Genomic DNA, 26,133 nt, shown 5'->3' on the forward strand with positions numbered 1-26,133 from the left:
TAATACTAATACTCGTCAAGCCAGAACATTATTGTGGCATAACAAAGCATCACAATTGTTATGGTGTCTCCAGTATTTTAACTAAAACTATGTAACAATTGTGCTACTTTTGGGGTAAAATACATACAGTACACATATCTGAAAGCAGAATTTGAACTTGCTTTTCACATTGTTTAATTTCTTCTTAGTTAAACTTATCCTGCTTTAATAATCAAACATATATACAGTACAACCGCGATTGTTAACCAAAAGATTACAGCCTGCTCACCATGATACCTTAACATGCCTTTTCTGTCCCATCTTCATTTGTTGCGCTTCTCTATAGTAGAGAACTGACTAGGATGTACCCACAGGTAATCCAAAATACCTATTGTCTGAAGGTTGCATCGTTCAAAAACATACCAGTATTGCGTTCACCCAGTGTATTATGTTCCAAAGTGGTCTGAGAAATATATTTGTCTCATTTGATCCCATTTGACCAAACCTATCCCATTTGACCATCTTTTTCCTGATCTGATGTACGCAAACATTGAATTTACCTTTGTTTTAACCTCCACAGCCTCATTTTCCAGCTTTCCCTTCACAGTTGTACTTGGTGATCCATTTGTCTATGTATTGCTATTGCATTGTATTGGCTGGACTGTTAATTGTTGTCATTTTATTATTGGTTGGCTTGGTGTTCTGCATTAAATGGTAGTAGGCTATATAATGCAATCTTTACTAAACTTTTTTTTTTTTCAATCTTCTATTTCCACAGGAGGTTTCCCCTTCAATCGGCCAAGGTCTTCTTCTCTGGACCCTTTCATCGAATCATCTCTTTTTATAGACCCAAGCATGTCTTCCCCTTCAAAGACATACACCAACAGAAATAAAGAATTTGACCCATCAGAGGAGACTTCATATCTGGATATTGGTGGAGGAGAAGTGAAAGGGGAACAGGATTATGCCAATTACCAATCAAAAGACAATGGAGTCAAGAAATGCACGATTACCTCCACAGAAACAGAGAAAAATGGTTTCATATCACCTTCCACCAACATCCATTTGCAATCAGATAAACCAGAAACATCGTCAAGCAGCACAACATTCACAGTTGCACCCTCAGTCTCATCATCCTCCTCTGCCCTATCCTCAGTGGCCCTGTTGTCCCCTGTCAGTATGAATTGTGATCTGAGGAGTCCCAGCTCTTTGCATGAGAGCACTATCTCAAGACTCATTGATGAAGTGTCCTTGGGCAACGAGCAAGACACATGTGGCTCTATATCTGCTCTGATTGGTGAGTGTGAAAGCACGGTTGACCAAAAAGAACTCACAACTTTTTCTCATGTTCTTTCGCCTTTGGCAGATGATTCAAGAACTCTTCAGAAGACGAACACTGCATCTCCAACAAATAAACACTTAAGTCCCCGCAAAGCAGCTAAAAAAATGAATCATACAAAATGTGGGATCAATTCACCACACAAGATTTCTCTGGTAGAGGCACCTGCAGCAACCCTGTTTTCCAGCCCAGAAACATCTGAACTTGAGGAAGTTTACACCATACTGGATGAAGAGGTGCTTTTGCCAGTATCAGTCTACAATCTGAGGAAACAGACAGGCCGCGTTCAGGCAGACACTGTAGATAACACACACTCAAGCAGCTTGGGGTCATCTCCAGCAAGGGTGATTAAGGGTTCAGGAAAAGGGCACAATCTCAATGTGGGATGGGATGGTACACACAGGAGGAAGGACCAATGTGAAGAAATTGAGGAGAGTATTTATGAGGAGGTTTATGATCTCCCAGCACCAAAAACAGAAATGAAGCAAGACAATTCTAAAAGGTACACAAACTCTTCTGGTAACCATTTTCTTTATCACACAGCTGGAAGTTATTTTAATGAAGTGGAGATAAATGTTGATGAAGATCCATTAGATAAGATCGTGACCTCACCAAGACATGGCAGCCAATGGGAGAGGCCTGTAAGTCCAACAAAACGCCATGCTATTTACCAAAATCATGAGTCCACTCCCAACTTCTCCCACCAACAACAGCATTCATTATACCATGATCCTAAAAAACAATACCCATTGAATATATCTCATGCAACATTCTCACCATGTTCTTCCCCAATGCATCAACCATCCTATCAGCAGTCCAATAACCACCAACAGCAGAGCAACTCCCATCCTTCTCCCTTCCACACATATGTCCACTCAAGACATTCAAAACCTAGTTCCCTGCATCAGAACAGCTACCCTGTTCCTCAGAGCAATTCTGAGGTGGGCAACAACAGCAAAGACTTCAACAGTTCTTATAGACAACACAATTGCTATAGTAGCAGCCAAATCCGAAGCAAGTCATTTCAAGATAGGCTTGTGTGTAAACAGATGGAGAGGGAGCAAGAAAAAATGTGCTTCCACAATGGTTTGTCCTCCTCTGACAGCCTCCCTGTCCAATCTGCTGTATCCACAAATGTCTGTAAGGACAGAGGTTTATACTCCCCTTCTTCAGAAAGTGAAGCAGTGTACAGCTTACCTGACTATGATTGCTTTACTCCTCCATCAGAGCCTTCAGCTCCTCAAAACAGACAACCAGACTGCCAAAGTCCAACCAGATCATACACCCCAAAGCAGTCATGGAATCAAAATACTTTCCTGATCAATAGCAGGCACCAGAAACAGCTGGAATCCATTGTTTCCTTGAATTCAAATTTAGGCTCTTTGTCAGCAAATCCACAGTCTAGTACCATAGAGTCAACAGGCCCCAGTCCATGTAAGTCCAAGTCCCTAGGAGACCTGACTTCTGAAGACATATCATGTAACTTTCAGGGCAAATACCACATTATTAGTCGCAGTTTTATAACTCCCCATATGAGGAAGCAAAAACGGTTTGGCACCATGGGGGAAGTACATTTCCAGTCCCAGTCTTGTGATCCCCTTACAGAACAGCTACGTAAACTGGTCAGTCTAGAGGGGGATGATAGTGACAGAGATAGACATCTGACACCTCAACCGTGTCTGGACACTAAACTTCAGTTGTCACAGCCTCAGGCAACAAACACATCTCCAGTCATACCCAAAAATGTAGATGATTCTCCTCCACTCCTTACCCGCCGCCTCTCCTCTCGTAGTCAAAGCAGAGTGCGTCACATCAACAGTCGTGCTCGTGAAAGACAGCAAGAGGCTCTAAAGCCTCGGGCAGGTGCCTTCATCAATAGCACCACCAGCCTAGGTGGGGTGGTATTGAGGAATAAACCAGCCTCACAGAATCCACCAGTTAACAGACACTCTACTGGTTCTTATATAGCAGGCTACCTTGGTCAGCTGGAAGACAGGGGACTTCCTGAAGGGGCTTGTACATCATTACGTTATGGAAAAGGGGATCACTATGGAGATTGCTACTATACTGATGACTCTCTTCCACCTACTGACTCCAATCCATCTGCGTCAGAGCCTGAAGTTTACTTTCTGCTTAGACTCTAGCTATGTTCATAACCTATTATAAGATAAATGAACAAGCAGTCAATCCTGCTGATGTTCTGAAACCAAAAGTCAGATCAGAAAATAAATGCAAAACATTGTTTTTTCTCATATTTACAGACTATTAGGTTTCCATAATACTGGGCTTTTAATAGAGAAGGACATAGTCTGGAATATGTAGGTGAATATTAAACAAATTCCAGCATGAAGTTCCTGTATGAATTGTGCACTATTCAATAGCGAATGGTCTTTGTAGTCTGGAAATGTATTGTCTATATTCTGCTAAATGTGTAAATGTACCTTGGAACTTTGATTCCCTCCTAATGGCTTCATTGACTGATTGTACAAATTATTGGTATTTGTCCTATTGATGTCTTGTCCGAACTGCAAACATGACTATGAAGCAAAAAAGAATTGGGCTTTAAGCAAAAGAGGGAATGTTTTTCTTTGTAGCCTTTGAATGTGCAGTGTAACAAAACAGCCACTTCTAACAGATTTGATTAATCTTTAAAGATCAAATAAAAGTCTTCCTTCTTTTTTTCAGTGTTAATTCTTTTATTTCTGTACATGTACATATTTTTGTCACTCCTCTTACTCTGTACATAGTAGTTTGTGCATGTTACCTGTGAACATGTCAGGCATGACTATGCACCAATTTTTACAATGGACGTTGCATTGCCCAAAACATTTGCACAGAAATAGTTGCATAGGATACAACAGAGGAGAAATAATTGTTTGTATTGAGTGCATTACAATACACAAACTTCCATGCTAGTACATGTTAGTCAATATGATCTGTAGACTAAATATTATTGCAAATTTTAAAGATTTTTAGTTTAATGGTTTTTATTTTTATAATTGCTTTGATACAGACAGCAAAAATAATCCAAAATGTCTTGTTTATTATGGTTATTTTATTTTGTATAATGGAATAAAAGGTAAACTTTGACAACTACAGAAGGTGAAGCTAAGCAAGGCAGGGTTACAAAGCACCTTTTTTTCTTCAGTGTTCCCTTTTTAAATGTATTGTTGTTTATGACTGTGAGCATTTTCCTACCAATGCAATAAAAAGTTGAAAAATTTGATTTAAGCAAAATCATTGTTTCTTTATTTTTTTTATTATTCATTGTAGCATAATTAATTAAGCTACACAAGCACAACATGGTTCAATAAGCTAGGTTGTTGTCCTGTAGCAATTTTTTTTCTACAAGACTTCACTGCCTCCCAAGTTGGGATGTAAAATCACATTCTGATAAAACCACAGTTGAATAGGTTTTCTGTCATCTTAGCTATCGTTTTTGTAAGTTTTTTTTTTTTTTAGGGAGCTTTCTTAAAAATGTTGGTAAATTTCAGAATTTTCCAATGAATCGATGTTTACAATTGATGTTTTCTTAAACATACACAAATTTTCAAGAAAGTTCAATGGAAATTCTGTGATACTTTCAAAGATTTTTTTTAAACGTATGGTAATGTTCAGGACAAGTTTTAATGAACCTAGCAGAAATACATTTAACGGACATTTGGAGACTTCAAATTGTAACACTTTTTTCAGAAACCTACACAAATTTCAAGAATGTTCAATGATAATTTTTTGTAAATTTTAATGTAACTTTTTATCATTTTAAAGGGAATTTTACATAATAATGGAGAATTTGTTTTTCATTTTCTATACAATTTCACACATTTTAGGAATTGCAATGGTATATTTCTGAAACTCAATTACATTTTTTTGGTAATCTTTTTGAATGTTTATTGGAACTTTTTGGACTTTCCAACAACACTATACTAACATAATTTAAATAAAAATAAAATTTTGGGGGAGATTTTCTGTCATTTTCAACATAATGTAGTGAAACTTGAAATTTTAAAATCATGTTGTCATCTGATCCCGACTTTGGGCTGAGGTCTGGGAAATACAGCATGGATAGTGTAGAAGTAAAGGTAAAAGGCAAAGGCAGATGTAACATGCAGAGGAGTTTCTATGAAATTCTTGCTGACTGTAAAGTTGTCCAGTTGTAATGACAGGAAGAGTTGGGTATCATCAGCATAGCAATAGTATGAGTGGATTATTGCACCCAGTGAGGTGGTGAAGGGAAGGAGATTGGCCACTGACCCTTCAGGCACCCTGTGGATAAATTGTGTGCTTCGGACACTTCTCCCTTCTAAAACATTCTAAAAGATCTTCCTGAGAGGTATGATATCAACCTGCTGAGTGCAGATCCTGAGAGGCCAAGTTGGAAAGGAAAATTTGATATCAGGTCTATCAGTAATAGAACTGCGGACTGACCTGCAGCTCTCGCCAATCGTAACAATTCTCTTATTTAGAGTGATTTGGGTCAAAAAATGTTTCTGGATAGGAACTCAGAGAAAAAAAGCCCATTTTAATAATATGCTTCTCAAAATATTGTTCTATGTTCTGTGCAATACATGTGTATTTGCTTTCCCCCCCTATTTGTGAAATGTGAAATTCTACACCAAATAATGACTTAAGACAAAACATTTTTAAACTTGGTATTTATCAAAATGTCATTGTATAGTAGAGACTTTCTTCTGAAAGGGAAATGTTGTGGTTGATTCCTGATTTAAAATAACAACACAAATATGAAAGAAAGAAACTACATATTTTTTAAAGCAGATGGAAATTCTGCTAAAATTGCTTTATAATTTTTGGCAGATTCACATATATTTCCGTATGAAGACTGTGGTTCATTTTAATTGCAAAACATGTACTTCACAGTGTGTGCCATGGGCTCCATGGTGGGACTCTGGTTCTTGGCTACATTGGCCTCCTGGCCTGCTCCTGCCTCCTCTTGGCTTTTCTCGGTCGAAAATTTCCTGACAACTTTAATGAGGCCAAACTGATCACCTTCAGCATGCTGATATTCTGTGCAGTATGGGTAGCTTTTGTTCCTGCTTATGTTAGCTCTCCTGGAAAATATGTTGTCGCTGTAGAAATCTTTGCAATATTGGCCTCCAGCTATGGTTTACTCCTTTGTTTATTTGCCCCCAAATGTTTCATGTTTCGTTTGAGGCCAGAGAAAAACACTAAGAAGCAGCTCATGGCCAGATAGCTGATATGGCTTAAATGTAAACATAGGCCTTAATTGGATGTTAGCTGTAGCTCAGTGGAAAGAGCCCATTGGTCTTCCATCCTAGACTTTGTTCCTGATTCCAAGAACAGATCAGACAGAATTATGTCATTATAAACAAATCAAATAGAATACAAAAATAGATGGTAATCACCCTATGCACGTTCAGTCAAAATTTAAGGTGTTTTATCTCTTTTAGTTTTCTAAATTTAACTGGCGAGACTGGAATTTTCTGTTACTGTATACTGAAATATTATTTATGTTCAAGTCTAAGATATGATCAATCTCATACCATTGCATATGTTTTATTACAGAAATAGATATTATAATTTAAGATTCTATACTGACTTTTTTCTATCCCCATCATTGTAAATAATAACAAGAAACACCCATTTGTTTCACAGCAATCATTGTCACATGTTCCTCTTTACCATTTAATTAAATATTATTGCTCTTAGAAAAACGTTTGTTCTTGTTTTTGTATAATAGCGCATACAATGAAAACCACATCAATCACATATTACTTTAACTTCTCCTTGTCTATATACCTCTAAATAATAAATAGTATATGACAACAGAGGACTAGGATCGTTGTTTTGCCTAAACTGTGTTCTGAAGAACAACCACTAGATGGAAGTATTATAACATTAAACTATGATATGACATGTCCCATTTCAGAGGATATGACGTAATGGCTAGCGTCTTCCCATGTAGAATTTTTTAATTCAATCTTAAATGACCTGGACCAACTTTTTGCTCATTTAAATATATTCTCAGAATACTCAGAGGGTAGTGTTAGATTTATTGATCTAGCTTTATCCAATTCCTCAAAAGACTGAGATGGTTGGTGAAAGGATAGACAAAATGTGTCCACAGGAATGAAGGTTGCAGCCACTTTATACTTCAGGAGACAGAGAACATATATAAGTTAAATCATCTAGTTTAGCCATATCAGATTTCTTTCTACCACTCAAGTATTTCTGAAATAACTAATCAATATTTTTTTTAATATCCTACCTTGGCCAAACTATACAAAACAAAAGTCTGAACAGTGTTCAAAGCCATAAAAAAGAAAGTGCAATAGTGATTTTGGTCAACTGTATTCTTGATATTAGAATCAGCTTCATTGGCCAGGTATTGCTTCTCTACACTGTACTCTCTTTGTACAAAGGTACAACATTAAATATCAACAATAAATGGAATTGTCCCCTGGGGACAAATAAAGTTTAGTTTTTTGCATCAACAATAAACACAACAAGACCAGACAAGACACCAAGAGTGTGCGCTGCAGGTCCCGGTTCGATGGAGCCAACAGGACCACATGATCCGCAAAAAGCAGAGACGAGATCCCATAGTCCCCAGACCGGACCCCCTCCAGCCCCTGGCTGCAGGGGGCTGGAGGGGGTCTCCCGCCAGTGGATCCAACTCAGTTGATAGCTCAGCCCCTCTCTCCCGAGTGTCTGAGACACATGGACAGATGTCAAATGACACAACTATAAAGTCTATCATTGATCTGCGGCCTAGGGTTTTCTGGTGCCATGAGCACTTATGGACATCCTTGTGCTTGAACATGGTGTTCGTTATGGACAAACTGACTAGCACAGAAGTCCAATAACAGAACACCGCATAGGTTCAGATCGGGGAGGCCTAATCACCCCACTCCAATTCTCACTGTCGTTGCCCACGTGAGAGTTGAAGTCCATCAGTGGAATAATGGAGTCCCCAGTCGGAGGACGTCAACGTCTCATAAATGTATTTTTAATTAATCTGATAGCAAGGTTCCAGCTAAAATCTACAAAACTGTGATGACAACAAAAATCTCCAACACCACACTGCCTCTTTTTTCCCTGGTGCCACCCCTCAGTTGCGGTGTAGTGGGATCACTACACAGCTTGTACATGCTTTTTATCACTTTACTGACTCCTCTGAGCTGAGTGTAACTTATAATGTCTACCTTGCAGTTTATGCCACAGCCCATGCCCTTCATAGCCTTTTCTCACACCATAACAGCAAGAGCTCTTCGACAAACAACTGCTTCAACTGGTTCCTTCAAAAACATATCAAACCCATAGAGCTATATACACTATAGTACTTAAAGGTGTGAGCTAACAACTCAGAACATGTGAATGTTGTGGTTGTTTGGAGTACTAAATAATATCTGTTACAAATCAAATATATAAAACACTTATCTAAAAAAATGATGAAATACTGTTCATAGATTGCTTTATAATTTCTGGTAGAATCAAATATATATTTATCTTAACTTTATCCTGAAATCACTGGAAGTTACTTACTTAACCGAGCAAAAATGTTTTTGTTAATTTGAAACATAATTGACAGTCAGTGTTGAGATAACGCCTTTCATGGGCTTTTTCACTTAGAAGATAAAGGAATTAAAAATAAGGTAGATTAAAAAGTGTTTGGATACTTGTTTTCTAGACATCTTCATGCTGATTTATTTATTGAGGCTGCCTCGAGGCTTTTCCCTACTGCATCATGTCCGCTAATTATGTGTTAGCAGTGTTTTTTTCCAACACCAACCCTCTGGAGAAAATCATCTCTTGTTTTGTGCTGCTTGTGTCATGGTGGACTTACTTGCAAGAGGCATTGTGCATATTATACATATTCACATCAAGACATCCCTGGTTAAGAATTGGAGGGGGGCATGTTAAATGTCATGAAAAACTTTCAGTTGGCTATGACTCTTTGGATAAGTATAAATAATGAAATGTAGCTGATATTTTAGTGTAGACAGAGTAAAGTTGGATTTAACATTGGTGACACAAAATGTTGAACTAATCTATAACATTTATTGCCATTTACAGTAAAAGCATAATGAAATGTATTTTTATTTTTGATGAATTATGTTGGATGTAAGTACCTTTTCATTCACTGATTGTTTGATTCCCTAATTGCACTTCCAGTTTATGCATATTCTGACATTTGTTAAAAAGCTTTCAATATGTTTAATGTCCAGAATTGTTATTTTTCTCCAGCCTGCTGCTTCTCAGTGTAGTGGGCCAACAGACAGGACTGAAAGTGGTTGAGGCCACAGTGTGCTCCCACTGGGGTGCAAAGAGTCCTAAGAGTCTCTTCCAGGATGGAGACGTGATTATAGGAGGACTTTTTAACCTTTATTACATACCTTCAGCTGTAGATGAGGACTATACCAAGAAACCACATTGTGAACCTTGTACTGGGTGAGCTTAATAACCACATGTATTGTTTAATGTTTAGTGGGTTAGAAAGTAGTTAATTATGTGACAGAACATTGTACCTGTTGGATTATTCTCCAACAATTTTCTTTCTGCAGGAAATCAAAATTTTACAAAATCCAGTATTCAGGGATTCATACAATGCTTCTGATCATTACAAAGATTTATTACATGTCCATAAAATACAGTAGTTTATAAACTCACTTAAATTATTTTACAATTACTTAAATAGATTTTGCACTAGTTAATTCACGTTGCTTGTTCGTGATTTTAGACAAACTTGTGTCTTGATTGTTTAAGTTAATACATTCTGTTCTCCTCTCTTTTATGGTCTCAGCTTAGAACTGGAGTCGTTAAAACACTCTCATGCTATGGTGTTTGCTGTGGAGGAAATCAATCGAAACAATACCTTACTACCAGGAGTGAAGCTGGGCTACCGCATACTTGGTAGCTGTTCTGTGTACCCGTGGGCTCTGCAAGGTGCAATGTCATTGGTTGGAGGAGACACACACAACTGCAACTTGACAGCCTTTACAGCTCCTATTACATCTAATGAACAATCTGGAGTGAGAACAGGTATGTGATATGAAGAATTCAGTTGAAATGTCTTACCACCACAGGACCAAAACATGATTTAAATGTGTCATAAAAGGCCTTCCTATTTAATCATGTGCTAAAATGCATTAAGGTGGCCTGCGTATACCTGTGATTATTGGTGCTGAATCCTCTACAACAGGCATTATGATTTCCAGCACCTTGGGGCCTCTCTCTGTACCAATTGTAAGTTTCATTACCTTGGAAATTAACCTGCATGAACATCTACGTAAAGATTCTGAAAGGAAATAAAATGGAATCTTTCTTTAATTGAAACATGAAAAAATCCACATGGTTGTGTCTTTTTTTTATTTTTAGATTAGCTACCTGGCAAGCTGCCCCTGCCTTAGTGACAGACTTAAATATCCTAATTTCTTCCGAACAATTCCCAGTGATGTTTACCAAGCTTGGGCCATGGCACGATTGGCCATTCGCTTCCACTGGACATGGATAGGAGTAGTGGTGGAAAACAATGATTATGGTCAGCTTGCAATACAGGTCTACAGTATGTTTTTAATATTGCACTATGCAATTCTGTAAATACTCTCTTTAAGCACAGTTGGCATACATTTGTTAACATATTTGACATTTTTACATTTCAGGCATTCCAGAAAGAGATTTTTGGGAAAGGAGTGTGTTTGGAATTCATTGAGACCCTCAAGACAGAAACTATTGTGACTGATGTTAAACGTGCAGCACTCACAATTCAAGCTTCGACTGCAAGGGTGATTCTGATCTTCTGTTGGTATACTGAAGTAAAGGAACTGCTTCTGGAACTGGCCAAGAGAAATGTGGGCAAAAAGCATGGAAATGTACATTTGAAAAAGGTTTATTATAAAAACATGTAATATTAAAAAATAATGTCATTCGTAGGTGACTGACAGACAGTTTCTGGCAAGTGAGGCTTGGAGTACCAGTGATGATCTTCTCCAAGATCAAACCATCTCTAAAGTAGCAAATGGTGTTCTTGGTGTGGCCATTCGTAGTTCAACTATGCCTGGATTTGAAAAATATCTCAGAAGTTTGCATCCAGTTCGTCAAACTAATAATGATGTTTTCTTAAGAGAATTCTGGCAAAAGGAATTTGGATGCAGTCCTCTTTCTTCATATTTCTCTTCACTCGTCATTCCAACGCCTGACTACTTCTCAAATATTTCTACTTCCTCAACTGATAACGTGCATCCTGAGAATGTTTCACCACCATCCTGCAGTGGAACAGAGTCCCTGGAGAACGTGCAGAATCACTTTACTGATACCTCTCAGCTAAGAGTGGCATATAATGTCTACCTTGCTGTTTATGCTGCTGCCCATGCCCTTCATAGCCTTCTCTCCTGTAATACCCATACCTGCACCTTTCAGAAAAACATCAAATACACTGAGGTGAAAACTTTTTCCAATGCAACATCTTGTAATTTATAATGTCTATAACAGTTTCTTCAACACTTGATATTTTCAGCTTTTAAAGCATTTGAACAAAGTGAACATCACCACACCGCATGGGGAAAGGTTTTACTTCCAAGGTGCCGACATTCCAGCAATGTATGACCTCGTCAATTGGCAGAAACAACCAGAGGGGCAACTCAGACTTGTCTTGGTTGGTCGTGTGGATGAGTTTAACCTCCATCTTAATGAGTCAGCTATGGAGTGGATCTCAGGATCCAACCAGGTTGTCACTGAGCAATAAGTGGTCTAAAGTCTACTGACACATTTTCTGTTCAAATGAATCTGACAGTCAGTTTATACATTTGTCCCACTGAGAGTATTTTTTAATGATTGTTTTTGCTAAGGTTCCTGTTTCAGTGTGCAGTGAGAGCTGCCCTCCAGGTACCCGAAAGGCCAACAGGAAAGGAGAGCCTCCCTGCTGCTTTGACTGTATCCCATGCACTGATGGGGAGATAAGCAATGAAACTGGTGGGGAAATTTAGACCAAATTTCACTGAAAAATGTGTTACAAACTTTCTTGGATCATTTGTGTTTCATTAGCTTTTCCTTTTCCAGGTTCTCTTCATTGTGAGTGGTGTCCATCTGAGTTCTGGTCGAATGTTGAACGAACTGCCTGCATCCCTCGTCAGTTGGACTTTCTTTCTTTTAATGAAACATTGGGCGTTACTCTGATTACAGTGGCTGCATCTGGTGTTGTGGTGACAACAGCTGTGTTTGTGGTATTTCTTTGCTACCGCCAAACACCCATGGTAAGATCACAGTTTCATGTAATGGATAATTTTCTGTACTTTCCACATCCTGAGGTGTTACCAATGAACCTCAACTGTCTTCTTTAGGTGCGAGCCAACAATTCAGAACTTAGCTTCCTGCTTCTTCTGTCCCTGAAGCTCTGCTTCTTATGCTCACTGGTGTTCACATATTTTTATATAACAATTTTACACGTTTAGCCTGTTTGCCTCTCTTCATACATATAATGGCTAAAATAGGATATAACAGTATATCTTATGAATCTCATAAATATATTTTTGAGGTCAGCTCTTGACTTGACTGAGGGAAGAGGGCGTCCACTGCCTTGCATTGTCCCAGGAGTTGCACCATTTAAACAACTGGGCAACAATCATGTTTGGGCGTGGGACACAAGCTCAGGTTTGATCACCCTGTTGGCCACCTTTGATGAGGCTGTCTGGTGTTAAAAGGCCAAAACACCCCGTGACTCAAAGGTACAGTACTGATGATATGTCCCGTGTTTCATGAATTCTTAGGAGTCCCTGACTCCTCTTTTTTATGGGTCCCTGGCCATTTCCTTATGAATCCCTGACTCTTATGAGCCCAAGTCCATGACTTGCTTTATTTATTGGAATGGTTGTTTCTTCCCCCTTTTGATGTTTTTTTTTTTTTTTAGGTAAGTCTCTGTTTGTGTGCCTGTAAAGCACTTTGGTCAGCAGAAGCTGTTTTTACATGTGCTGTACAAATAAACTTGACTTGACTCAATGTTTGCCTGGATGATCTGTCTCCCCTCTTTTGGTCTTAAAAGACTCAAACATCCCCTAATACCAAGGTACACTACTGATGATATGTCCCACAATTTACATTTTTCTCAGGTCTGAGATACAGCTCTCATGCTTCTCTCAACCTCAAGGCATACCTCATTGGCACAATGGGCAGTTTCCCACCATGCCCCGTGTTTCAGGATTCTGAACCTAGCTAAAAGTTTTGAGTTGATCCAAAACATAATTGACAATTGGCAGTCAGTGAAGAGATAATGCCATTAAAATAGCATGCTTTTTTACTTAAAAGCTCAAGAAATTAAAAATAGGTTTGATTGGAAAGTTGTTGGATACTCATCGTGAAGCTATGTGTTTTGTAAACATCTTCAAGCAGATTTATTTACAATTTAGGCTGCCTGGAGGCTTTTCCCTAATGCATCATGTCTTCTAATCACTTGTTAGCAGTGTTTTTCTCCTACACCACCACTCTGGAGAGGAATCCTCTCTTGTTTTGTGCTGCTTGTGTCATAGTTTACTTACTTGCAAAAGGCCTTGTACATATAAAACTTCACATCAAGACATCTCCATTTCATAATTGGAGGGGGGCATGTTAAAATGTCAAGATACACATTTTAGTTGGCTCTGAATCGTTTGGATAAGTATAAACAATGAAATGAAGCTGATATGACAGTGTAGACAAATAACAGTACATTTTTATTTAACGTTGGTCAGAAAAAATGTTAAACTAATCTATAACATTTCTTGCCATTTAAATTAAAAGCATAATGAACTGTATTTTTATTTTTGATGAATTATGTTGGATGTAAGTACTTTTTCATTCACTGATTGTTTGATTCCCTAATTGCACTTCCAGTTTATGCATATTCTGACATTTGTTTAAAGCTTTCAATATGTTTAATGTCCAGAATTGCTATTTTTCTCCAGCCTGCTGCTTCTCAGTGTAGTGGGCCAACAGACAGGACTGAATGTGGTTCATGCCACAGTGTGCTCCCACTGGGGTGCACTGAGTGATAAGAGTCTCTTCCAGGATGGAGACGTGATTATAGGAGGACTTTTTAACCTTTATTACATACCTTCAACTGCAGATGAAGAATACACAAAGAAACCACATTATGAACCTTGTACTGGGTGAGATTAATAACGACATGTATTGTTAAATGTTTGGTGGGTTATTATGTAGTTTATGATGTGACAGCACACTGTACTTTTTACATTATTACCATAGACGATTTTTTCTGCAGAAAATTTTATTTCTGCGAAATCCAGGTTTCAGGAATTCATGCAATGCTTCTAATGAAAGATGTACTACATGTCTATATGTAGGCCATAGTAGTTTATATGCACACTTTTACCTATTTTACAATAACTTTATTAGATTTTGCTCTATTTAATTCATGTTGCTTGTTCATGATTTTAGACAAACTTGTGTCCTGATTGTTGTTCACGTTAATACATTCTGCTCTCCTCTCGTTTATGGTCTCAGCTTAGAACTGGAACCGTTAAAATACTCTTATGCAATGGTGTTTGCTGTGGAGGAAATCAATCGAAACAACACCTTGCTACCAGGAGTGAAGCTGGGCTACCGTATACTTGATAGCTGTTCCCTTTACCCGTGGGCTCTGCAAGGTGCAATGTCATTGGTTGGAGGAGACACACACAGCTGCAACCTGACAGCCTTTACAGCTCCTATTACATCTAATGAACAACCTGGAGTGAGAACAGGTATGTGACATCAAGTATTCAGTTGAAATGTCTTACCGCCACAAACACAAAACATAATTTTATTATGTTATAAAAGGCCTCTAAAGTAACAAATTTGGGGACGCCAGTAGCTCAGTTTGTAGATATTTGCGTTGGGAATCGGACGGTCAGCGGCACGGACCAAGTCCGAAAATTGGCCTGGTAGTTGGAGAGATTCCAGTCCACTTCCTGAGTACTGCAGAGGTGCTCTTCAACAAGGCACCAAACCCCAAGATTGCTCTGGAGTGCTCGCTGTGGGCAGCCCCCTCAGTCTAAGACCTCTCCATGAATGCATACCCATAGGATCCTGTTTTCGCACAAGTGTGTATTTTGGCCTATTTATGTTATTATATGTGTTCATGTCCATTAAACAGAGTGTAAACCGAACCAGTTAATAATGTATAAATTATTATTATTATGTACCCAAATGCATGAAGGTGGCCTGCGTGTACCTTTGATCATTGGTGCTGCATCCTCTACAACAGGCATAATGATGTCCAACACCCTGGGGCCTCTCTCTGTACCAGTTGTAAGTTTCATTAGTGCAGAAATAAAACTTTTCAAAAGCCTATGTTTAAACAATCAAATTAAAGATTCGGATAGGAAATAAAAATGGAAACTTTCTTTTTTTCAAAAGTAAAAAAATATATCTATGTTGTTCTCTCTTTTGTTTAGATTAGCTACCTGGCAAGCTGCCCCTGCCTTAGTGACAGACTTAAATATCCTAATTTCTTCAGAACAATTCCCAGTGATGTTTACCAAGCTTGGGCCATGGCACGATTGGCCATTCGCTTCCACTGGACATGGATAGGAGCAGTGGTGGAAAACAATGATTATGGTCTGCTTGCAATACAGGTCTACAGTATGTTTTTGTTATTGCACGATGCATTGCTTTAAATACACTCTCATGTATCTTATTTACAGCACGGTTGGCATACATATATTAACATATTTGAAATTTTACTTTTCAGGCATTCCAGAAAGAGATTTTTGGGAAAGGAGTGTGTTTGGAATTCATTGAGACCCTCAAGACAGAAACTATTGTGACTGATGCAAAACGTGCAGCACTCACAATTCAAGCTTCGACTGCAAGGGTGATTCTGATCTTCTGTTGGTATACTGAAGTAAAGAAACTGCTTCTGGAACTGGCCAAGAGAAATGTGGGCAGACATGGAAATGTATATTTGAAAAAGGATTATGATAAAAACAAAGATATACAGTATATAAATATGAAAAAATAATGTCATTCGTAGGTGACTGACAGACAGTTTCTGGCAAGTGAGGCTTGGAGTACCAGTGATGATCTTCTCCAAGATCAAACCATCTCTAAAGTAGCAAATGGTGTTCTTGGTGTGGCCATTCGTAGTTCAACTATACCTGGATTTGAAACATTTCTCAGAAGTTTGCATCCAGTTCGTCGTCCTAATGATGTTTTCTTAAGAGAATTCTGGCAAAAGGAATTTGGATGCAGTCCTCTTTCTTCATATTTCTCTTCACTCGTCATTCCAACGCCTGACTACTTCTCAAATATTTCTACTTCCTCAACTGATAACGTGCCTCTTCAAAAAAGTTCACCACCATCCTGCAGTGGAACAGAGTCCCTGGAGAATGTGCAGAATCACTTTACGGATACCTCTCAGCTAAGAGTGGCATATAATGTCTACCTTGCTGTTTATGCTGCTGCCCATGCCCTTCATAGCCTTCTCTCCTGTAATACCCATACCTGCACCTTTCAGAAACACATCAAACATATCGAGGTGAAAACTTCAATCAATGTGGAATACAATTCACGTTATAAGTGATAATGTTTATAACATTTTCATTAACACTATATTTTCAGCTGTTACAGCATTTGAACAGAGTGAACATCACCACACCGCATGGGGAAAGGTTTTACTTCCAAGGTGCCGACATTCCAGCAATGTATGACCTCGTCAATTGGCAGAAACAACCAGAGGGGCAACTCAGACTTGTCTTGGTTGGTCGTGTGGATGAGTTTAACCTCCATCTTAATGAGTCAGCTATGGAGTGGATCTCAGGATCCAACCAGGTTGTCACTGAGCAATAAGTGGTCTAAAGTCTACTGACACATTTTCTGTTCAAATGAATCTGACAGTCAGTTTATACATTTGTCCCACTGAGAGTATTTTTTTAATGATTGTTTTTGTTAAGGTTCCTGTTTCAGTGTGCAGTGAGAGCTGCCCTCCAGGTACCCGAAAGGCCAACAGGAAAGGAGAGCCTCCCTGCTGCTTTGACTGTATCCCATGCACTGATGGGGAGATAAGCAATGAAACTGGTAGGGAAATTTTGACCAAATTTCACTGAAAAATGTGTTACAAACTTTCTTGGATCATTTGTGTTTCATTAGCTTTTCCTCTTCCAGGTTCTCTTCATTGTGCGTTGTGTCCATCTGAGTTCTGGTCGAATGTTGAACGGACTGCCTGCATCCCTCGTCAGTTGGACTTTCTTTCTTTTAAAGAAACATTGGGCATTACTCTGACTACAGTGGCTGCATCTGGTGTTGTGGTGACAACAGCTGTGTTTGTGGTATTTCTTTGCTACCGCCAAACACCCATGGTAAGATCACAGTTTCATGTAATGGATAATATTCTGTACTTTCCACATCCTGAGGTGTTACCAATGAACCTCAACTGTCTTTTTTAGGTGCGAGCCAACAATTCAGAACTTAGCTTCCTGCTTCTTCTGTCCCTAAAGCTCTGCTTCCTATGCTCACTGGTGTTCATTGGTCGTCCATCAGTCTGGTCCTGTCTGCTCCAGCAGGCAGCCTTTGGGATCAGCTTTGTACTCTGTGTTTCCTGCCTTCTGGTCAAGACCCTCGTAGTTCTTGCTGTTTTCCGCTCAGCTCGACCTGGTGCTGAAACCTTGATGAAGTGGTTTGGTCCCGCTCAACAGAGAGGGAGTGTCTTCCTCTTTACCTGTATACAGGTCTGGTTTGTTTGCATTTTCTTAATTAAATGGAGTGAAAATAATTTAATCAATATGCATTAGTGAATGTATTTACAACACTGAAGTGTGCCTACTTTTCGTACAGGTTTTTATCTGTGCTACATGGTTGTCCTTCAGTCCTCCAGTTCCTCGACGTAATCTGGGTTTCCAAGGATCAAAGGTCACACTAGAGTGTGCCATGGGCTCCGTGGTGGGCTTCTCTCTGGTTCTTGGCTACATTGGCCTGCTGGCCTGCTCCTGCCTCCTCTTGGCTTTTCTCGCTCGGAATCTTCCTGACAATTTTAATGAGGCCAAACTGATCACCTTCAGCATGCTGATATTCTGTGCAGTATGGATAGCTTTTGTTCCTGCTTATGTTAGCTCTCCTGGAAAATATGTTGTCGCTGTAGAAATCTTTGCAATCTTGGCCTCCAGCTATGGTTTACTGCTTTGCATATTTGTCCCCAAATGTTTCATTATTCTTTTGAGGCCAGAGAAAAACACTAAGAAGCAGCTCATGGCCAGATAGTTGATCTGGCTTAAATGTAAACATAGGCCTTAATTGGTTGTTCCATGTGGCTCAGTGGAAAGAGCCCATTGGTCTTCAATCCTAGGGTAAGTTCCTGATTCCAAGAACAGATCAGACAGAAATATATCACAAGTAAAAAACTAAATAGAATACAATAATAGTTGGTAATCAACCCGAGCATGTTCAGTCAAATATAAAGGGTTTTCTTTCTTTTAGTTTTCTAGATTTAACCGGTAATTTTGGATGTTTCTGTTACTGTATATTGCAACATTATTTGTGTTCAAGTATTACGTTTGATCAATCTTATACCATTGCTTGTTTTATTTCAGAAATAGATGTGTTTTGCAGGGCATTCCCCAATTGTCACTGCTTACATGTTTGATATTGAAGATTATATCATTAAACAGTTTATACTGACTTCTTTCATCCCCATCATTGTAACAAGTCACTGTCACATGTTTCTCTTTATGTCATTAAATTAAATAATGCTCTTCGAAAAAACGTATCTTCTGAGAGATTACTTTAACTACTTCTGGTTTATATCCCTCTATCGATAGTAAATAGTATAGGCCTACTGATGACAAGGAAATCTTTGTGTTGCCTAAACTGTGTGTTCTGAATAACAAACACCAGATGGAAGTTTTATACCATTATATTATGGTATGACATGTCTCATCTCAGTTTCAGCTCATAGGACTTGTTGTTTATATCCCTCGTAATCAGCACTTCCTGGATTTGAGTGGGAAGGGGGGAGAGAGAAGGGGGAGGGAGAAGATGGGAGGTGATAGATAATAGATCACTTACTTGATCAAGAAGAACTTCTCCTTAATTTTACATGTTTAGCCTGTTTGCCTCTCTTCATTTGAATTGCATATAATGGCTAAAATAGGATATAACAGTATATCTTATGAATCTCATAAATATATTTTTGAGGTCAGCTCTTGACTTGACTGAGGGAAGAGGGCGTCCACTGCCTTGCATTGTCCCAGGAGTTGCACCATTTAAACAACTGGGCAACAATCATGTTTGGGCGTGGGACACAAGCTCAGGTTTGATCACCCTGTTGGCCACCTTTGATGAGGCTGTCTGGTGTTAAAAGGCCAAAACACCCCGTGACTCAAAGGTACAGTACTGATGATATGTCCCGTGTTTCATGAATTCTTAGGAGTCCCTGACTCCTCTTTTTTATGGGTCCCTGGCCATTTCCTTATGAATCCCTGACTCTTATGAGCCCAAGTCCATGACTTGCTTTATTTATTGGAATGGTTGTTTCTTCCCCCTTTTGATGTTTTTTTTTTCCAGGTAAGTCTCTGTTTGTGTGCCTGTAAAGCACTTTGGTCAGCAGAAGCTGTTTTTACATGTGCTGTACAAATAAACTTGACTTGACTTGACTTGACTTGACTCAATGTTTGCTTGGATGATCTGTCTCCCCTCTTTTGGTCTTTAAAGACTCACACATCCCCTAATACCAAGGTACACTACTGATGATGTGTCACAAAATTTACATTTTTCTCAGGTCTGAGATACAGCTCTCATGCTTCTCTCAACCTCAAGGCATACCTCATTGGCACAATGGGCAGTTTCCCACCATGCCCCGTGTTTCAGGATTCTGAACCTAGCTAAAAGTTTTGAGTTGATCCAAAACATAATTGACAATCTGCAGTCAGTGAAGAGATAATGCCATTAAAATAGCATGCTTTTTTACTTAAAAGCTCAAGAAATTAAAAATAGGTTTGATTGGAAAGTTGTTGGATACTCATCGTAAAGCTATGTGTTTTGTAAACATCTTCAAGCAGATTTATTTACAATTTAGGCTGCCTGGAGGCTTTTCCCTAATGCATCATGTCTTCTAATCACTTGTTAGCAGTGTTTTTCTCCTACACCACCACTCTGGAGAGGAATCCTCTCTTGTTTTGTGCTGCTTGTGTCATAGTTTACTTACTTGCAAAAGGCCTTGTACATATAAAAATTCACATCAAGACATCCCCATTTCATAATTGGAGGGGGGCATGTTAAAATGTCCAGATACAAATTTTAGTTGGCTCTGAATCTTTTGGATAAGTATAAACAATGAAATGAAGCTGATATGACAGTGTAGACAAATAACAGTACATTTTGATTTAACATCGGTCAGAAAAAAATGTTAAACTAATCTATAACGTTTCTTGCCATTTAAATTAAAAGCATAATGAACTGTATTTTTATTTTTGATGAATCATGTTGGATGTAAGTACTTTTTAATTCACTGATTGTTTGATTCCCTAATTGCACTTCCAGTTTATGCATATTCTGACATTTGTTAAAAAGCTTTCAATATGTTTGATGTCCAGAATTGTTATTTTTCTCCAGCCTGCTGCTTCTCAGTGTAGTGGGCCAACAGACAGGACTGAATGTGGTTCATGCCACAGTGTGCTCCCACTGGGGTGCACTGAGTGATAAGAGTCTCTTCCAGGATGGAGACGTGATTATAGGAGGACTTTTTAACCTTTATTACATACCTTCAACGGCAGATGAAGAATACACAAAGAAACCACATTATAAACCTTGTACTGGGTGAGATTAAAAACGACATGTATTGTTAAATGTTTGGAGGGTTATTATGTAGTTTATGATGTGACAGCACACTGTACTTTTTACATAATTACCATACACTTTTTTTTCTGCAGAAAATTTTATTTCTGCAAAATCCAGGTTTCAGGAATTCATGCTATGCTTCTAATGAAAGATGTACTACATGTCTATATGTAGGCCATACTAGTTTATATGCACACTTTTACCTATTTTACAATAACTTTATTAGATTTTGCTCTATTTAATTCATGTTGCTCGTTCATGATTTTCGACATACTTGTGTCCTGATTGTTGTTCAAGTTAATACATTCTGTTCTCCTCTCGTTTATGTTCTCAGCTTAGAACTGGAACCGTTAAAATACTCTTATGCAATGGTGTTTGCTGTGGAGGAAATCAATCGAAACAACACCTTGCTACCAGGAGTGAAGCTGGGCTACCGTATACTTGATAGCTGTTCCCTTTACCCGTGGGCTCTGCAAGGTGCAATGTCATTGGTTGGAGGAGACACACACAGCTGCAACTTGACAGCCTTTACAGCTCCTATTACATCTAATGAACAACCTGGAGTGAGAACGGGTATGTGATATCAAGTATTCAGTTGAAATGTCTTATCGCCACAAACACAAAACATAATTTTAGTATGTTAAAACAGCCTCTAAAGTAATAATTTGGGGACGCCAGTAGCTCAGTCTGTAGATATTTGCGTTGGGAATCGGACGGTCAGCGGCACGGACCAAGTCCGAAAATTGGCCTGGTAGTTGGAGAGATTCCAGTCCACTTCCTGAGTACTGCAGAGGTGCTCTTCAACAAGGCACCAAACCCCAAGATTGCTCTGGAGTGCTCGCTGTGGGCAGCCCCCTCAGTCTAAGACCTCTCCATGAATGCATATCCATAGGATCCTGTTTTCGCACAAGTGTGTATTTTGGCCTATTTATGTGTTCATGTCCATTAAACAGAGTGTAAACCGAACCAGTTAATAATATATAAATTATTCTTATTATGTACCCAAATGCATGAAGGTGGCCTGCGTTTACCTTTAATCATCGGTGCTGCATCCTCTACAACAGGCATAATGATGTCCAGCACCCTGGGGCCTCTCTCTGTACCAGTTGTAAGTTTCATTACTTCAGAAAAAAAAAAATTCAAAAGCCTATGTTTAAACAATCAAATTAAAGATTCGGATAGGAAATAAAAATGGAATCTTTCTTTGATTTAAAAGTGAAAAATATCTATGTTGTTTTCTCTTTTGTTTAGATTAGCTACCTGGCAAGCTGCCCCTGCCTTAGTGACAGACTTAAATATCCTAATTTCTTCAGAACAATTCCCAGTGATGTTTACCAAGCTTGGGCCATGGCACGATTGGCCATTCGCTTCCACTGGACATGGATAGGAGCAGTGGTGGAAAACAATGATTATGGTCTGCTTGCAATACAGGTCTACAGTATGTTTTTGTTATTGCACTATGCATTGCTTTAAATACACTCTCATGTATCTTATTTACAGCACGGTTGGCATACATATATGAACATATTTGAAATTTTACTTTTCAGGCATTCCAGAAAGAGATTTTTGGGAAAGGAGTGTGTTTGGAATTCATTGAGACCCTCAAGAAAGAAACTATTGTGACTGATGCAAAACGTGCAGCACTCACAATTCAAGCTTCGACTGCAAGGGTGATTCTGATCTTCTGTTGGTATACTGACGTAAAGACACTGTTTCTGGAACTGGCCAAGAGAAATGTGGGCAGACATGGAAATCTATATTTGATAAAGGATTATGATAAAAACAAAGATATACAGTATATAAATATGAAAAAATAATGTCATTCGTAGGTGACTGACAGACAGTTTCTGGCAAGTGAGGCTTGGAGTACCAGTGATGATCTTCTCCAAGATCAAACCATCTCTAAAGTAGCAAATGGTGTTCTTGGTGTGGCCATTCGTAGTTCAACTATACCTGGATTTGAAACATTTCTCAGAAGTTTGCATCCAGTTCGTCGTCCCAATGATGTTTTCTTAAGAGAATTCTGGCAAAAGGAATTTGGATGCAGTCCTCTTTCTTCATATTTCTCTTCACTCGTCATTCCAACGCCTGACTACTTCTCAAATATTTCTACTTCCTCAACTGATAACGTGCCTCTTCAAAAAAGTTCACCACCATCCTGCAGTGGAACAGAGTCCCTGAAGAACATGCAGAATCACTTTACTGATACCTCTCAGCTAAGAGTGGCATATAATGTCTACCTTGCTGTTTATGCTGCTGCCCATGCCCTTCATAGCCTTCTCTCCTGTAATACCCATACCTGCACCTTTCAGAAACACATCAAACATATCGAGGTGAAAACTTCAATCAATGTGGAATACAATTCACGTTTTAAGAGATAATGTTTATAACATTTTCATTAACACTATATTTTCAGCTGTTACAGCATTTGAACAAAGTGAACATCACCACACCGCATGGGGAAAGGTTTTACTTCCAAGGTGCCGACATTCCAGCAATGTATGACCTCGTCAATTGGCAGAAACAACCAGAGGGGCAACTCAGACTTGTCTTGGTTGGTCGTGTGGATGAGTTTAACCTCCATCTGAATGAGTCAGCTATGGAGTGGATCTCAGGATCCAACCAGGTTGTCACTGAGCAATAAGTGGTCTAAAGTCTACTGACACATTTTCTGTTCAAATGAATCTGACAGTCAGTTTATACATTTGTCCCACTGAGAGTATTTTTTTAATGATTGTTTTTGCTAAGGTTCCTGTTTCAGTGTGCAGTGAGAGCTGCCCTCCAGGTACCCGAAAGGCCAACAGGAAAGGAGAGCCTCCCTGCTGCTTTGACTGTATCCCATGCACTGATGGGGAGATAAGCAATGAAACTGGTGGGGAAATTTTGACCAAATTTCACTGAAAAATGTGTTGCAAACTTTCTTGGATCCTTTGAGTTGTATAAACTTTTCCTCTTCCAGGTTCTCTTCATTGTGCGTTGTGTCCATCTGAGTTCTGGTCGAATGTTGAACGAACTGCCTGCATCCCTCGTCAGTTGGACTTTCTTTCTTTTAAAGAAACATTGGGCATTACTCTGACTACAGTGGCTGCATCTGGTGTTGTGGTGACAACAGCTGTGTTTGTGGTATTTCTTTGCTACCGCCAAACACCCATGGTAAGATCACAGTTTCATGTAATGGATAATATTCTGTATTTTCCACATCCTGAGGTGTTACCAATGAATCTCAACTGTCTTTTTTTAGGTGCGAGCCAACAATTCAGAACTTAGCTTCCTGCTTCTTCTGTCCCTAAAGCTCTGCTTCCTATGCTCACTGGTGTTCATTGGTCGTCCATCAGTCTGGTCCTGTCTGCTCCAGCAGGCAGCCTTTGGGATCAGCTTTGTACTCTGTGTTTCCTGCCTTCTGGTCAAGACCCTCGTAGTTCTTGCTGTTTTCCGCTCAGCTCGACCTGGTGCTGAAACCTTGATGAAGTGGTTTGGTCCCGCTCAACAGAGAGGGAGTGTCTTCCTCTTTACCTGTATACAGGTCTGGTTTGTTTGCATTTTCTTAATTAAATGAAGAGACAGTAATTTAATCAATATGCATTAGTGAATGTATTTACAAAGCTGAAGTGTGCCTACTTTTTGCACAGGTTATTATCTGCATCACATGGTTGTCCATCAGTCCTCCAGTTCCTCGACGTAATCTGGGTTTCCAAGGTTCAAAGGTCACACTAGAGTGTGCCATGGGCTCCGTGGTGGGCTTCTCTCTGGTTCTTGGCTACATTGGCCTGCTGGCCTGCTCCTGCCTCCTCTTGGCTTTTCTCGCTCGGAATCTTCCTGACAACTTTAATGAGGCCAAACTGATCACCTTCAGCATGCTGATATTCTGTGCAGTATGGGTAGCTTTTGTTCCTGCTTATGTTAGCTCTCCTGGAAAATATGTTGTCGCTGTAGAAATCTTTGCAATCTTGGCCTCCAGCTATGGTTTACTGCTTTGCATATTTGTCCCCAAATGTTTCATTATTCTTTTGAGGCCAGAGAAAAACACTAAGAAGCAGCTCATGACCAGATAGTTGATCTGGCTTAAATGTAAACATAGGCCTTAATTGGTTGTTCCATGTAGCTCAGTGGAAAGAGCGTATTGGTCTTCACTCCTAGGGTAAGTTCCTGATTCCAAGAACAGATCAGCCAGAAATAAATCAGTGGTAACAAACTGAATAGAATACACAAATCGATGGTAATCAATCTATGCATGTTTAATCAAAAATTAAGAGTTCTCTTTCTTTTAGTTATGACGATTGAACTCTGAAGTCTTTTTCTGTTCCTGTATGCTGAAATATTTTTTTGTGTTCAAGTCTAAGATATGATCAATGTTATACCATTACATATTTTTTATTACAGAAATAGATGTATGTTGCAGGGCATCCCCCAATTGTCACTGCTTACATTTGTGATTCATCTGATTCTACAATTTAAGATTCTACACTTCCTTTTTTCATCCCCATCATTGTAAACGTAACAAGAAACAACCATTTGTTTCACAGCAATCACTGCCACATGTTACTCTTTACACTAAAAAATTAAATATGATCGCTCTCAGTAAAACCCTTGTTGTGATTTTTTTCTATAATAGTGCATGAAATTAAAACCACATGAATGACACATTACTTGGCCTTGTCTATACACCTTTGTAGATTATAAAGGATATAGAACTACTGATGACAAGGAAATTTTTGTTTTTCCTAAACTGTGTGTTCTTAATAACAACCACCAAATCGAAGTATTATAACATGAAATTATGACATAACATGTCTCATCTCAGAGTATGACAAGAAAAGGAAAACGTCTTCCCATATTGTTTTTTTGTTTTGTTTTTTTAAATCAATTGCTTGGGTTAACAGTTTGCTAATTTAAATACATTCTCGGAATACAAACTAATCCCTATTAATTAACTTTCGTGCCTGGCATGAAAGTTAATTAATATTGGGTAGTCTTAGATTTACTGATTTACTGATCCAGTGTCATCCAATTCCTCAAAGACAGAGATGGTTGGTGAA

The 26,133-nt window shown here is 38.9% G+C and overlaps 4 protein-coding genes across 5 annotated transcripts in view; all 4 read left to right on the forward strand.

The window, feature by feature from the left end:
* Positions 1–3,995, forward strand: part of plch1 (phospholipase C, eta 1) — a 48,527-nt gene extending 44,532 nt beyond the window's left edge. The window contains exons 24-25 of one of the 2 annotated variants that reach the window (XM_079353889.1): positions 326–353; positions 758–844. In XM_079353889.1, coding sequence (XP_079210015.1) covers positions 326–336 — 11 coding nt within the window. In that variant the 3' untranslated portion in view covers positions 337–353; positions 758–844. Of the gene's footprint in view, positions 1–325; positions 354–757 lie in introns of both variants that reach the window. The other variant, XM_079353888.1, reaches the window with a different exon arrangement.
* A 6,139-nt stretch (positions 3,996–10,134) lies between these two features.
* On the forward strand, positions 10,135–12,747 carry LOC306829968 (extracellular calcium-sensing receptor-like; the record flags this gene model as incomplete). The annotated part of the gene is made up of 9 exons (XM_079353186.1): positions 10,135–10,339; positions 10,452–10,543; positions 10,676–10,855; positions 10,960–11,148; positions 11,231–11,737; positions 11,814–12,023; positions 12,145–12,268; positions 12,356–12,549; positions 12,637–12,747. The coding sequence occupies 9 exons, from the start codon at positions 10,135–10,137 to the stop codon at positions 12,745–12,747; spliced, it is 1,812 nt and encodes a 603-aa protein (XP_079209312.1).
* Positions 12,748–13,290: 543 nt separating this feature from the next.
* Positions 13,291–18,775, forward strand: LOC306829969 (extracellular calcium-sensing receptor-like; the record flags this gene model as incomplete). Its single annotated transcript, XM_079353187.1, has 12 exons — positions 13,291–13,358; positions 14,233–14,436; positions 14,792–15,020; positions 15,500–15,577; positions 15,724–15,903; positions 16,020–16,208; positions 16,302–16,805; positions 16,889–17,098; positions 17,221–17,344; positions 17,432–17,625; positions 17,713–17,994; positions 18,101–18,775. 12 exons carry the CDS (start codon positions 13,291–13,293, stop codon positions 18,521–18,523), a joined length of 2,685 nt encoding a protein of 894 aa, XP_079209313.1. The 3' UTR covers positions 18,524–18,775.
* LOC306829970 (extracellular calcium-sensing receptor-like) lies at positions 18,568–25,306 on the forward strand (the record flags this gene model as incomplete). Its single annotated transcript, XM_079353188.1, has 13 exons — positions 18,568–18,609; positions 19,205–19,304; positions 20,854–21,076; positions 21,432–21,660; positions 22,128–22,205; positions 22,349–22,528; positions 22,645–22,833; positions 22,927–23,430; positions 23,514–23,723; positions 23,846–23,969; positions 24,057–24,250; positions 24,339–24,620; positions 24,727–25,306. The coding sequence occupies 13 exons, from the start codon at positions 18,568–18,570 to the stop codon at positions 25,147–25,149; spliced, it is 2,778 nt and encodes a 925-aa protein (XP_079209314.1). The 3' UTR covers positions 25,150–25,306.
* Between the last annotated feature and the right edge of the window lie 827 nt (positions 25,307–26,133).

This window comes from Symphodus melops (assembly GCF_947650265.1).
Source record: "Symphodus melops genome assembly, chromosome: 10".
Taxonomy (NCBI): Eukaryota; Metazoa; Chordata; class Actinopteri; order Labriformes; family Labridae; genus Symphodus; species Symphodus melops.